Source organism: Echeneis naucrates, chromosome 1, assembly GCF_900963305.1.
Source record: "Echeneis naucrates chromosome 1, fEcheNa1.1, whole genome shotgun sequence".
NCBI lineage: Eukaryota > Metazoa > Chordata > Actinopteri > Carangiformes > Echeneidae > Echeneis > Echeneis naucrates.
In genome coordinates, this window is record NC_042511.1 from 21,410,002 (window position 1) to 21,425,256 (window position 15,255).

The 15,255-nt window shown below is 36.8% G+C and overlaps 1 protein-coding gene across 2 annotated transcripts; it reads right to left on the reverse strand.

Annotated features, from left to right (window-relative positions):
* Positions 1–1,608: 1,608 nt before the first annotated feature.
* mnd1 (meiotic nuclear divisions 1 homolog (S. cerevisiae)) lies at positions 1,609–14,480 on the reverse strand. Of its 2 annotated transcripts, XM_029504975.1 has the most exons (8): positions 14,357–14,480; positions 13,618–13,683; positions 13,341–13,398; positions 11,300–11,448; positions 9,816–9,890; positions 9,599–9,713; positions 4,542–4,586; positions 1,609–2,617 (listed from the first exon to the last, which is right to left on the reverse strand). In XM_029504975.1, exons 1-8 carry the CDS (start codon positions 14,357–14,359, stop codon positions 2,511–2,513), a joined length of 618 nt encoding a protein of 205 aa, XP_029360835.1. In that variant the 5' UTR covers positions 14,360–14,480; the 3' UTR covers positions 1,609–2,510. The 2 variants fall into 2 exon arrangements, with proteins under 2 accessions (XP_029360835.1, XP_029360828.1); XM_029504968.1 differs by lacking the exons at positions 1,609–2,617; positions 4,542–4,586 and adding an exon at positions 7,088–7,320.
* Positions 14,481–15,255: the final 775 nt, after the last annotated feature.

A 15,255-nucleotide genomic window follows, 5' to 3' on the forward strand; every position in this document is an offset into this window, starting at 1 on the left:
TCCAGCACCAGCAGCAGCAGCAGCGCAGCGGCGGCGGCGGAGGCTCGGTCCCTCCCCCCGGTCCCTCCCCGCTAACCCTGTGTGAGGACACACAGCACAGACAGTGGAAATATGGAAATATTTACCTTTGCACACCTGAAAGTTAAGTTAGTTAGTTAGTTAGTTAAGTTAAATTATATGATTAAAAAAGGCATCGAGCTTTGTTTAATGTTGCCATAGGTGGTGGAGAATAAAAACAATCAATGTTTAAGCGAGACAAACAAAAACAAAAACAAAAAAAATAGTGAGGTGTGAAGAATATAAATCAGAATCTTAGTTTTTTAATGCAAGCCACTTTGTAAATAAATACTGATATGAAGTCCCTTTAGGGGTGGAAAATATAAGTCAGGACTTGTTTTTTTTATGGAAGCCACTTCAGACTCTTGTCACTACATTTGGCCACTTTTATCTAGATATCTATCCATTAAAAAAAGAAAAAGTTACTCCACTTTAGGCTACCATCTACCTTCCTACACAGAAGAAACGTGATAAGTGTCTTAAATACAATTGGCTGTGTTGTATACCTACACACGTTCTATATAGGACTTTTTTATTGAGTGCCGGTTTTTCCCTTTTTGAGTAAATCCAGATCTGAGTACCTCTTACCCCCACAACTAAGAATCACACGTGGAATGATCTACCATTACAGCAGAAATTGTCAAAAAGAACCAGAAATATGTTTTAAACCTACTTGATGAGGAGTAAAATTACATGCAATAAAATCTATTTGCAGCTCAGTCCAGTGTTATGTAATGTTGTGTTTTTCTGTGAATGTATAATTAAGGTTAAGAAATAGTGTTTACTCTGCATAACTGTAATGCTGACCTTTAAGAGAGATTTAATTGAAAAAGTTGCAGTTGATAGTGGGCTTTGAGCTGGTAAGTGACAGTGAAGTAAAACTATGTACAATCTGTTTTTAAAACTCTTGACAAACATTCAGCATCTCGAACTCATGACTCATAGTTGGGGCAGGTTGGGCAAGTACACACATGAAAATACACTCAAGTCACTCCTTTGCAGGTGTGTCAGCTCCACCAACCAACCAAAAAAAACAAAACAAAAAAAAACCAAACAGGTGGTACGATTTTTTTTTTTACCTCGTTAGATCTGCTTTGCTCATCATCTGTACTTTACTAATGAGTGAGTATTGTGAGAGATTTGAGTAAAATATGCATGTAAAAACACAAACATTTGGTTCGGCACATTGTTTTGGTGCAGATAATCTTTGTCAAGAAGAGTAATTGCACTAATACATTGGGAAGCATTAAAAGCAGGATGTGGACAACACATAGTCAGTAGGCTACAGTATGTTTGCAATGATTTATATGCTTGAGATAGGTATTTTGCTCTTGATAAATTGTAGGACTTTAAGGACAATACATATAAATAAAACCTTTAACTCTGTTGTGGAGAAATTAAGAATATTAGATATAATGCATCTATAGGAATGAAAACTAAACTGATAAGACAAGATGTGCATCACATTTCTAATTTAAATCAGACAACATTTATTACAAGTAGGCCATTGAGTAAGCACAGGACACACAACTACCTGTTTTCCATCTGGTTTAGTCATTCTCGATGTGTCACACAAACAACGTTCCTTTCCTGGTCATAGAGCAGGTCAGACATTGAGCTTACCACTCTGAAATAAATTCTTATGCGACACATTCTGCAATGTGGTCATTTCTTAAGACCCGAAATTACAAAAGACAGGAAGTGGGAGAGTTAAGGCATATCACACAGCCAATTAAGTTGTAGAATGACTACAACTGCAGCATGTCTTGTTTAACTTGCAGGAACATTTTATTTGCAACGAAAAGAAACAAGGGTATGCACAAAAGCAAATGTACTTAAAATATTTACATTTCCAGGCAAATGTTCCTTAAACATGTCATCTGTAATTTAATGCTCCTTTTAGTCCAAGTGCAGTTTTTAATTAATGAACAGAACCATTGCAAAACTGAGCCTCGTTCCACCCCCAAAAGAAAATATAAAAAAGGGGGGCAACATAGAGGAAAAAAAATGCACAGGCATTTGATTCCAAGCCATCTGTTTAAACGATATAAATTAGATCACTGGTGACAGAGATGTGTTCAGTGTTGATTCCTTTCTATCATCAAGTTGGAGCGCTCAGTTTTCATCCAAACAGGTGTCCCAAAAGTCTGGCTGCTACATTGTGTTCATGGCAGAATCCCCCTCAACCCTCTCACCCTGCGACGGCTGCTTCAGTTTCTTCTTTGGTTGCACCAAAGCACCATATCTGCTCATTGAATCCATCTTTTCTCCTCCTTAATATCTGTCCTCATGCAAAGCTCACTTGCAGTCATTGATAAGTCCCAGTGCACATCTTTACACCTGAATCCCCCAAAAACAAGTAGACATGCACAGACCAGGTATGAAGGCTTAATACTAAAGCTTCTACTCTTTTCCTTTATTGTGTCTATGAGCTACTGCAGAAAAACTGTCAATCAGTCCATGTAGTCAAAATCCTCTGGGATCCCAAAGGCTTTGTTAATGCGGCAGTCATCGAAGGCAAACTTCTTTTTTGTCCATGACTTGATTGCAAAAATGTTATCTGAAAACAGAAATCAAAATCATGCATTTGACATTCCAGGTATAAAATGTATTAAAGCAGAGTCAGTCTGGGTGTATGTTAATATTGTTTGACTCAAGAAAGATGGAACCCTGTCTTACTGCCTTTGTGGTGCAAGGCAATTCATTAATTTTTAATTATTATACCTATAATGGTCATTACATATAATCACAGCAGTCTGTTTTGATTTGACTGAATATCTATTGACTTTAGAATAAAATGGTAAACAATAAAATTATTCTTCAACTTGATGATTTTGGGAGGTGAATGCATCTGGAAAGGAGAGCATGGTTCTAGGAGCCCAAGAAGCCTAAATAACTTTGACATGACAGTAATCGATCTAATGTAGGTTACTTTTTGGGTTTCTTTGAAATGAAGGAAAGCTGTAGGACATGTCTAAAGAGTAAATCTGATCGCTTTCTATACCCAACACCTCTCTTATCAACAGCTAAAGCCCATAAACTTAATTGTGCAATCATGAATGACTTTCTCCCAAGTCTGACAGGATGACTAGCTCCAACGTTGATAGAATAATCTGTGGTTAATGTGCAAGCGATCAGCTGTGTCCTGGTTTGTATGTAAGTGTGTGTCAGTATGGGTGTGGCTGGATACAGCGAGGCTGCAGCTTTAAAGCTACACAGCGAGTCTTGAGCTGGGGGGGAAAAAAAAAAACAAAAAAAAAAACTTGCAGACGCAGGCATTTCAACACATTAAGCAGGATTGCTACTTGCCTGCAGGCATCCGTCCTGACCTGCTAGACAAGACTACTGTGCAGACTGGTGCAGTGAAATAACAGCAACTACACAGTAACAAAAGAGGTGTATGCGTTTAAAAGAAAAAACTAAATGCAAAAACATGGAGCCATCTCTTCCACCAATCTAAAATGGAATTAACTTTCAATGTTTTCATGGAAAATATAAGTGTTTAGTTTGTTGATTTTGAGCATTTATGCAATTGGTGAGCAACAATAATCATCACAATGCAACAGAAAAAATAGCTCAATGCTGCCTAGTGGGTCTTTTTCGTATTGTCCACCATAAACGTAACATAACGAAGAATGAATCATGGAAGAGGTGCACATGACTCTTAGTTTCTTCAAAGCAGTCTAACTCTGAGGAAATAAAGCAAAAATATGCAACCTAACAACAATATGTCTGTGCTGAGCAGCTACAGAACGTTACCTACAGTGTCAAAACACCAGAGGCCTGAATGGTTACCTTGATCACCAAAGGTCAGTGGTCTCCATGGTTACCACCCAAGTCAAGTAATGTAAACAGAGAGCCTGAGTACTCACTACCAGGAGGTGACATGTTCGACAGGAAGTGTCTTAACAGCTGCCGTATTCTGAATTTGAGTGTTTGAGAGCAGCGGAATAATCTGTGGGATCCGCTGGATCACAAAGGATTCAACAATAAGTGGAGTCATTAGCCAGAAATATTGCCATTTAAAAAAGCCTTCAAAATGGGACATTCGAATTAGAATGAATAAAAGCATGATTTCTTTAGAAAATATATAAATAATAAATGTTCAAGCTGTACATTTTTAAAAACTAAAGGGCTGTAGATCTTTATTGGCAGATGTCACTTTTCAGTTGGCATCAAATTTCTTATTCCAAAAAATAAGATTAACTGGTGATGAATTTCAGATGAATTGATAATGAAAATTCATTGTTCACAAAAAGTTACAGTCCCACTAATGATCATTTTGAACACCAATTATCTGCCTGAATATTTGTGATTAACAGACAATAAGAGAATAGGAAATGATTTGTCAAGGACAATTAGCAAATTTTCACATTTCAGAAATTGGAACAATCACATGGAAAAATAACTTGAATCAACTGAATCATCAATTTGGTGTGGCTCAGTTTGTGATTTATATGTAGGTGTTAAAAAAAATAACTTACCTGTCCATCTAGAAACCGCTTCTTTAGCTACAACATTTGACTTTCCTGCAAAACATAATTTACTATAATTAATATGTATTTCACATTAAGCCTGCAGCGTACATTTTTATCATTTTAACTCAAATCTAACTTAATTCCCTTTTGCTTGTTTGCAAAGTATGGTATCTCTGCTGAAAATGTTTATATTACAGAAACTGAATTTTGAAGTGACTGTGGCTAAAATGACGAGATAAACTTAATTTCAATGCTAAAACTCAAAGTAAGAGAACATGATTACAGTGCGATCCATTGACCAGGAAAGTTTTGTTTTTTTGGTCAACCATTTTTGTAACAACAGAATGACAACACAAACAAACACTTTAACCTTAACATAAAGCGGACAGTTTAACCTTTGCTTCTGCTGCAGCTGGGGCTGAAAAAAGAAACCTAGAGCTGAGCTACGTGCTCCAACTGAGACTAACTGTCTGACTGATATATTTGGTGACCTATAAAACTAAATCCTAAACAACAGCAGGTAACATCATTAGGCTGCAATGCACTAGGAATAACCTCTTTACCTTTTAACAGTATTTTCAAATTTCCTAACCAATGAGTATATGGAACAATCATATGGAAATTTTATGGTGGTTTCTAAATACCACCTGCCACTATGACATATTGGTTTGTATGGACGTGGTAACTAATGTCAGCAACTGATTACATTTTAAAAGTCAGTTGCTGAATCAGTCATGCCACGCTTGCCTGTTTTTAATTCTTTAGTACTTATTGAAACAGCTTTACAAATATTTAAATTTATTGAGATTGATATAGTGACTTTCATTATTTTTTCAAGGTCCATTAGCTGGAAATTGCCGAAATAAAAGCAAAAATTGTTAAAACATATAGTAATGCTGCCACAGCAGTGTCTCTACTTTAAAGATCACATCTACATGAACGTCAGCAGGGTCACATTTGAGCCCATTCTGCAAGTTCAGTCACAGCCCCTTCAGTAGTAGACATAACATAGCATCATACACTCCCTCCATAGTGTTACAAAGCTCCAAGATACAATTCTAGTTTCACTGGAGGGAGATGGTTATCTGTAGCACAGCTCTGTTTGTGCCTGTGTATGGGGGGGTGTGGTTCAAAGACAGAGAGTGAGACCTGCAGGAAATTGGAAATGGTGACAAACATTAAAACAAATCACAAGAGAGTGAAAGTAAGAAACAGCTTCTCCTTCCTCTATCTTATTAACGTCTGGCTTTGTGTGTTTAGCTTAGGTAGATGATACGCATTTATTTGTATTACATTATATAAACATTTAATGTTCACAATACAAGTACAAGCTGAGACATATACAAGGTTAGGGTTAGGGTTAGGGTTAAGGGAGACATTTTATCATAGCCTCAAGAGAGATCAGATCTAAAGACCATAATGGCTACTTCTGTGTTTGACATTTAAAACTTATTTTACTCTTCTAAAATACTAATAATAAAACAAACCAAAAAAAAAGGGTTAGGGTTAGGGTTAGGGTTAGAGGCAACAGTGGGAAAGTGGGACAATGTGATCATGAAGGTATTTCTCTGGTACGCAAAGTAAATATTTTAAAGATACATTGGAATTTTAAATTATGTTGGTCTAAACCACTAATGCAAACTTCTCATCAACCATCTAACCTGGACAATATGTAACATTAGCTGTACTAAATCCCAACAGTGTTGAGCAACATAAATCCTTTTATTGTATATTTTCGCTTGTGACAAGCAGAATTATAAAATCAATACACATGCATTTTTCAATCAGTTCATTTGTCCATTATTTTTTTAATTCACTGTTTCTTTTGTCAGAAAATGGTTAAATATGTCAAGATTTTTTCTGTCATTCTGTGAAAACTATTATTATTGCTTTATAACCACCAGAAATGGTGAATGAATTATTAAAATTATTATAGCAGAAGGGATGATATAATTGCAGCCAAGTGGAAAAAACTGCAACAACTGTGTGCAGACTAAATCCATACCTGGTGTAATATTGGGACTTACAAGTAAACAGATACCTTTATGACACCTCATATGTCACATGAGTGTGACACACCCTCTTTTACCACAAGTCAACTGTAACGTGAACACAAAGCAGTGTAACATTTTTGTAATACCACTGTTAGTTGTGTACATTGTGTGACAATACCATAAAAGACATGTGCAACAGCCTCTAAATGAGTCATGCCTCTTGGGTTTTTCTTTGCTATAAAAGCTTTTAAAGTGATCTGAGGTGAGAGGTATGAGGTCACAAGCTCCATTTTAGAATGCAATTAAAAATGTCATGTGAGTATTGAGCCCAAAACAGAGTCAGATTCAGCTGCAAAGCTTGCACTCTTCCCACCTGTCAACAAGCAAGTTTGTGGTTTTGACTTGATAGTGTAGCACTTGCATAAAGATGCATCTCTGTTGAGTGACCACTTGTGGTAGGTTCTCACTTTTGTACTCAAGTTTGATTTTGGTTGTGAGGATTAAGGTTATAATCTGTTACAAAATAGATATAATGCATCCTTGATGTCTGCAGAAGCACATAGCTCCAAGTCAAAGATTGTCTATGCAACTGTCTTTGAAGCAGTTTATTATACATGTTATTAGCCAGGCAGTAAGACAAGCATTTTTATTCATTATACCACTGTGTGTGGTCATAGTGGTCACTGCTGGACTTGTTTTCAAGCTATTATATGCGACTTCTCCACATCTTCCACCAGCCAGTCTGGCAGCAGAGCAGACACATTCCCATCTCAACTGTATGAGCTTGACCCCTTCAGACAAGGACAAAGTCAGAGGTGAGAGGTCAAGTCTGTTAGTCTATATACAGACACACTTCTGGTTCAAAACTCATCTTGCATCAAGGCTTCAAGCTAATCTAAGCTGCTGGAAAGTGCTTTGGTAGAGACAGGCATGATAAAGAAGTATGTGTGGGATGCGAAGAGTGGAACAGAACTGAAAAGCGATAAATGAAAGGAGCCGAAACCAGGTATGTTTGTGGCGCTTTCAGATGCATTCACCTCTTTGTGAAGTGACGCCTGAACATCCAAGATAGTTTTAAGTGAAATATGTGAGAAGGGAATTGTGGTGTGTAAATTATATTTAGCCCTGTCCTGCTCATGATTGTTTACAGTTATGATTAGGTGGCAGCATTGCTTTTGGGTGGTTTTTGAAAGTACTGTTTGCATTAATGGAACCACCTCTGTTGAGTGATCAAAGCAACGAACAGCTTAAACAAAAAGGTGAAAACATCTGCAAAGAGTGCAGAGGTTTTAATTTATTGCAGCAGTAGCTGCCAGATTGTGGTGGGCTACATTGAAATGACCCAATATATAATGCAAAGCTTTGTGTCGATTACTTGTGTGAAAGCACATCTTGGTACTTTTAGTACAGAAGCTCCTGAAATGCTTTTATTTTTGGATTTTGCCCAACTCAGTCCCTCATTTTGACAAGCTTGCAAAACAGCACCACCTGCTCCCACAGGTCACCTGAAGTTAGAGGCCAATGCAAAACCAAAAGAGTTCAATTTCCTTTTAGAACAAAAGCTATTTCAAGCTTTTGGCTGCAGTGACTAAACGCTTCTTGTCAAAAATTTTGCTCTTGCACTACATGCGGTGAGGTCATTTTTGTAGTTACATTTTAAGTCTCTTGACAAACATCATCCTACTAAACCACATTAGATCAGCCACACACCAACCAGCAAATCACCAAATAAGTGCTTATGCAACACTTCTCTTCAACCTGCTGCATACAGTTGCGATAAGTTTACATACCCTGGCAGAATTTATGATTTCTTGGCCATTTTTCAGAGTATAAATGACAATACAAAAACTTTTTCTTTCACTCATGGTTCGTGGTTGGGTGAAGCCACTTATTATCAAACAACTGTGTTCACTATTTTTAAATCATAATGACAATAGAAACTACCCAAATGACCCTGATCAAAAGTTTACATACCCCAGTTCTTAATACAGTGTATTACCGCCTTTAATATCAATGACAGCTTGAAGTCTTTTGTTGTAGTTGTTGATAAGACTCTTTATGTTCTCGAAAACATCAGCAATCCACGTGTTTCACAGTACGAATGGTGTACCTTTCATCATTAGACCTTATTGACTCCTCTCCAAATGTAACGTGGCTGTGGCCAAAAAGTAAAATTTTGGTCTCATCACTCCAAATGACTTTGTTCCAGAGGTTTTCAGGCTTGTCTGCATGCTACTTGGTGTATTTTGAGTGGGATGCTTTGTGGCATTTGTGTAGTAATGGCTTTCTTCTGGCGACTTGACCATGCAGCCCATTTTTTCTCAAGGGCCTCCTTATTGTGCATCTTGAAACAGTCACATTTGTTTTATTTGTGGGTTTTTCTTTGCATCCTAAACTATTTTCCCGGCAGTTGGGGCTGACCTTTTTGTTTGTGTACCTGACCATGGGTTGGTTGAGCAGAACCCCTCAATTTCCACTTCTTAATTAGAGTTTGAACACTGTTGATTGGCATTCTCAATTCCTTTAACTGTAAACTTTTGGGTGTAAACTTTTGTTTACACTTAAAAAGAGTAAACACAGTTGTTTGACAATTAATGGTTTCACCCAACCACTAACCTTATTGTTCATATTCTCTGAAAAATGGCCAAAAAAATAAATAAATCACAAAGTCTGCCATGGTATGTAAACCTATGAACACAACTGTAAATAGGTATGTGTGTGATGTGACACACTGTATTCACACAGTAAGTAGGAAAATGTTAACCTATTCATGATATTACATCATGAGCTCGGTCGCCCTTTTAAAATTACTTCTTCTAAAAAACCTATAATAAAAATAAATAATACACGCTCATAAAAACAACACAACCTCAAAAATGACAAGAGATTTAAACCAACACATCCATTACATGATCTCAAACATTTATCCATTTTACAATTCATAGAGAGTTTATTTAAACATTACTGTACTGGCCTATGTGACATAATGCAGGTGATTTGATTGATGCTAAATATTTAAAATTACATAAAAAAAAAAAAAAAAATCTGTGAAGTTGTGCCTGTACTCACTCATCTCCTCAATGACCTCTGGGTCACATTCCCTGTACTTCTCTAACTCAGCCTGCAGCTGAGTTTGCTCCTCTCTCAGAGCCTGCAGTTCCTTCAGCAGGGAGCTTCTCTCATCCTGCACATACAGATACACACTGTTATGTGATTTATTTAATGATCGTGTTTTGTCAAGTTAGCTAGTTCCATATAAGGTGGGAAAGGCAAGTGAAAATCTTACTGTATTGTGACGTCCTACTTTTGCCTTTTCAACAAGTGTCTGCAGAGACATTTTCCGCTGATTTGCTTCAGAAATCTTAAAAGTAAAACATCATCATGTTAGGTAACAATGTAAGATCAAAATGCTTTCAAAGAAAAATGTTTTTAACAGTTTTAAACAGCTTTAGGAGGAGGTTACACAAGTTCATATACATACACAGTCATTCTGTGGTCAATCCTATGGTGAGACAATGCAACAAGGTAGATAAGAACTAAAAGCACCAATAAATAAAACATTCAAATTATGTTACATTTGGCAAATCAAATGTGATTTGTGATGTTTTCAGGGTTAAAGCAATTTTGGTGTTTTTTGATTTATGAATGTGATATTTCTGTGGCACATTTTATAGTTATCAGTTACACATAAATGCATAAATGGACAACTACATATTCATTTGCTGAAAACACACCAGATCAAAATACACATTGTAGCTGTTTAAAAAAAATAATAAAATCCTATTTTGTGTGTGTAATTTTATATTCCTTAAAATATGATCCTTAAATTGTTTCTTAATATTTAGCTATGGATTTCTTAGAATTTTATATAAAAGACTAAATCTAATTCCAATGTTCATGTCATGGCGTTACAGTAAAGTAGTGAGCAGTTTCAGTAATAGTTTCACTTCTTTTAAGCATTCCCTGCAATGAATATGCTCTAAAAACACTAATGGAAACATGGCTGCTGACCAGAGCAATAGAGACTGATGGCATCAGCATTACTAGATAATTACAAAGCTGTTTAAACTGTTTAAATATAGTTTGGTTAAATCTGGAAGAAATGTAGAGTTATATTGTAACTTACATGATCGTCTTAGATAATTGGTGGCATTTTAAAAAGGGACACTCAACTTCAACAGCCAATAATTATCATAAAGATCAAATGTATCTCACGAACATCTAAAGTGTATTATTATTCTTGTGGCACAAGTATGTGTCATGATTGACAGAGAGACAGATGTCTGTCCTACATATCTGTGCCCAATGTCTTGTGCGGTGTCACCACCTTCACACCATCTGTCTGCCAGGCAGCAGGGGCAGGAAGTGGATCATCACTGATGACGAGAAGTTCAGAGACAAGCGGTTTAACTTTCTCTAATGACCAAGCTTTTAAAAAATGCCAGCAGATGTAACATGGATTTCATTGTAAAAAATGGGAAACTCTGACTATTAAGAAAAAAAAAATCCCTCTATAATGCCTGTAATTATCAGGTCATTTACATTTTCTTCTTCCTATTTTCTCCTTGGCTTAAATTACCAGAAGTGTATTCTCAGTTGTGCTCAAGAAAGTACAAACTCATTTACTGTATAAAAAAAAAAAAAAGTGAGCAGACTGGAAATTTTAGCGTGAACATCAGCAGATGCAACAAATCTTTGCAAACAAATATTTGCATGGCCTGATTTAATCTCTGAGTTAATGATGGTCAGACGAACACTAAAGGGCAAGACCTGTTTCTGCAGCTCCTCCAGTTTGTTCTTGCGGGCGTTTAAGGCCTTGCTAGGGAAGGCCCAGTAGTAGTTGGATGTACCCACTCGTTCACAGTCCACCATGTTGTCATCCACCAGGCTCTGCAGCACTTCTTTCACAGTCATGGGAGCTTAAAGCAGCAGAGAGAGGAGAGGAGAAAAAAAAAAAAAAAAAAAAAAATCACATTAAGCTCCACTATCCTTTATTTTCTATTATTACATTGCATTCCTAGCAGGGTTGATGCCTTATTTGTGGATTACTCATTTTATTTGTGCACACCCAATTTATGATAAAAGGTACAGCCAATACAAGATCGAATGGGTAATACAAACAGTACCTGGTGTTACCAAGACACTATGTTGTATCTAAGTATTTATAAAAATATATATGAATCAGATTTAGATCTTGTGTTCAGATCTCTGTGTACTATCTGCAAAAATTATCACACAAATGATCAGAAAACTGAACTGTGGTCTATCCGGCTGTTTTACCCTTATCTGACAAAAAACTGCACGAGAGGATGTAATAGAGCTGAGTTACATCTTGAACAGTGTCGGTGGTGAAATTTGATACTCCCACACGTTTGCTCAGCCGGTCCACTGTGTAACCCAAAGAGCTGTACTGAGCCACAAGACTATGTTAAACAGCAGCAAAAATAAAAACAACGAAACAAAGAGGTAAAATAAACTGGGTGGACTGACCAAACTATATGCACTTGACTAAAACTGTCTCTCAAGTCCATGTCCCTGACTGTTTTACTCATGTAATTCAAATAACTTGTTGCCCCTTTCTAAAACCATGCTGCTTTTTACTTATCCAGACTCCTCCTTTCAATCTAGCTGAGATAATTCCTTTGACCTTTTTTTGTCACATTTTATTCCCCTCTGCAGGAAAAGGTGCCCACAAGGCAAATCTCTAGTTGCCCCCTTCCCCCAATACTATATTATGCCCAAATTGGGGGGTCAGAAACATGTGCTTTTAATCACAACAACAAAATCTAGTTTCACAAGACTAATGCTTTGTCCAGTTTAAAACCAAATCCTTCCTCAGCTCTTTCAGAAACAATGCAACGTGTCTGCCCTTGTGCAGAACAGAGCACTTTAAATACTTGTAATATCTTCAATACATTTTCCCTTGATGTTCATAAGTTAAGACTCCATGTTGACATTGAGGGAACAGGTTTTATTCAAAAATGTAAAATTTTTGGCAGTACTGTGCATTGTCAGATTACTGCTATTGATAGGTTTGGTTTTGCTTATATAGACTGACTATAGCTAAGACGGAAACAGCTAATCCTTGTTGCCATAGTAACTCTGCAAGGATGTTACTATAATGTTTTTAAGATGCACGAGGGTGATATGGCTGATGATAATGATCATATGACAGGCGGTGGTAAGACAATCATGAATCCTGGGCCAAATCTGTGCCTCCAACAAAAATGAAAGAGGATAATTTATGTTTTACAAGTGGCATTAAAAAACTGCCTTTATCCTACACTTGTTATTATTTACAGGAGCCATTTCAAGTCTAGTAATTGTGCACAAAGGTATGTATACACATCATTTCTTGTCAAGCGAGCTTTACCATAAGCGCCTGTTACTCTGTTAACTGTCATTAACTATGCAGAGATAAATAGCTCTGAAAAGAATATGGGAGTGTTCATTGTTGATAATCTATGAAATATCTGCAAATTGCAAAAAAATCATATGCAAAAACACTTGGGTTTAAAAAAGCAAAAGTATGAAATATGGCATATATGAAAAATGCAAACTCATCATAGTCTACAAAAAGACATGAGAATGGTTCCCAGTGCTCTACCATTATGCTTTTCCCAATTTCACATTAATGTTTCCCTCTCTAAAAAAAAAAAACAACAAAACAAAACAAAAAAAACTTCTGAACCTCAGAAAAAATATGCAGAAAAGTCTGTACATGGTTTCTTTATTGTTAGGCTACAGACACACAATTTCAAAATCCACAGTTATGATTGTTGCTCTCACTAAACACTTTATCATTACTCACCAATGCCTTTTGTCTTGGGGGCAATTTTCTCAATGTCTTTTAGTTGGAATACATCTTTCTAGAAAGAGAATGTCAAAATGAGTTTAAGGGGAAATAATTATATATTATAGTGTCATTGAAAAAGAAACTGTTTACCAACTACCTAAGTGTGTACGAGGATGATTGTGTCTTAACTTAGGCAGTGATCAGCTTCTCAATCCATACAGTTGTACTACACTGATATTCCTCGTAATTAAGGCTGTTGTGTGTTTCACAGTGTGGAACCAGGAAAACTCACAGATTCAAAGAAAATCTCCATCATGCGAGTTCTCTTCTCCTCCAAACTGAGGCCTTTCTTCTTCGACTGTAACAAAACATTTAATGCAGTAAGTAAGTAAGTCAAACAGATTTAAAGGACAGTCAAATGATAAAAATCAGCTTTCCAAATGACGGACACTGACTAGCTAGCAAGCAACAAAGACGTGGCTTGATGATATGTATTCTAAATTTACAGCTCTTGGGCATATGAATGGTACAGCTCGGTAATCAGTGCCTGTGAGTGTTGCTACAGTATCACCTCCAGCCACCGGGGAGCAGCACTGAGCGCAAAAAAACAACCAGTGAAGTAAAACGGTTAACAAGCGTGTTAGTGGAAATAAAGCACTCACATTTATCGGAACAAAGTGTTTTCTTTCCTTTATATAAACCAACCAAACTCTTTACGTCTCTGCAGCGTTTTACACCTGCATCGCCCCCAGATAATACTTTAAGCTATAAATAGACGAGTCAGGTCTGATGCTGCCTTTAACACGACTGTTCTCAAATATGGTCAGTAACATTACTGTTGCCGTGACACTTACGCCGATAAGACTAAACCAGATTCGAAACTGTGCGTGTCTAAACACATCACGTGTTTTAGCTCGGTATTTACATTTATATTAGCTACGAGCTAACTTGACTAGCCTGTCAGTAACTTTCGGTCAACGGTCGCTTCGCGGCATCACACAAACCACAGAGAAAGGTGGACATTCACCAACCATTCTGTTCTGCTGGTTGAACGAACAGCAGCCACAGATATTGATTTCGAGATGCAAACGTCTCCTCTTCTTGTCAGTAATCCAAACAAGATGAACCGCAAATCGGTATTACAAAATTTTCCCGCGGAAGGCTGTGACGTCTGCAATGTCGCCTTCCGTACTCCTCGTAAATTTCTGAGACTTGCCTAGCTGCCTATAAAACATGCTATACTGTACAAACGTTTGGGAACCGTCGAAAATGAGAATGATAATAGGATTTCATAGAATTGTTTGTTTAGTTATTTGCTTTAAGTTCAGCTTGTATTATATTCCCACTATTAATTAGTCCACAATCGGTAATGTTTTATCTTGACCTCCAAAATCCCCATTATTTCCTAGTGTACTTGAGGGCACCATTCCTTTAAAGGGCCATGAGCGTTAACAATTCCAGCTCCTGATTTTTTAGGCCCCCTGCTGTTGGAATAAAAATACTGTTCACTGATACTGAAGCAACTCTGGTCACAAAAAATAAAAATTTTCTGCCAAGATAAGTGAATTAGTGAAGCATTTACCGCCAGTTTACATTGAGTCTTCATTTTTTCAAACGCCCAGAAACCAGCCTTCCTTTGTAGAGCTGGAAGACAATCAACTGGCAGTAACTTTGATCAATGATTCATTGATACACTAATTATTAAAGCAAAAATGTGAGTGAAAAATATTTGTTTGGTTTCCCAGTTTTCCTCGACACTAAACTCAGCATGTTTAGGTTTTTATCTGTTTTATTTAGTCATTTTTCACTATTTCTCAAAATATTTTTTACACTGACCAATCATTTAAAAAGCTACAATCTAGAAAAAATGTCAACAAAATATCTGAAAACAAAACCACATACAGACACAAAACCTTTTTCTATGGGCACT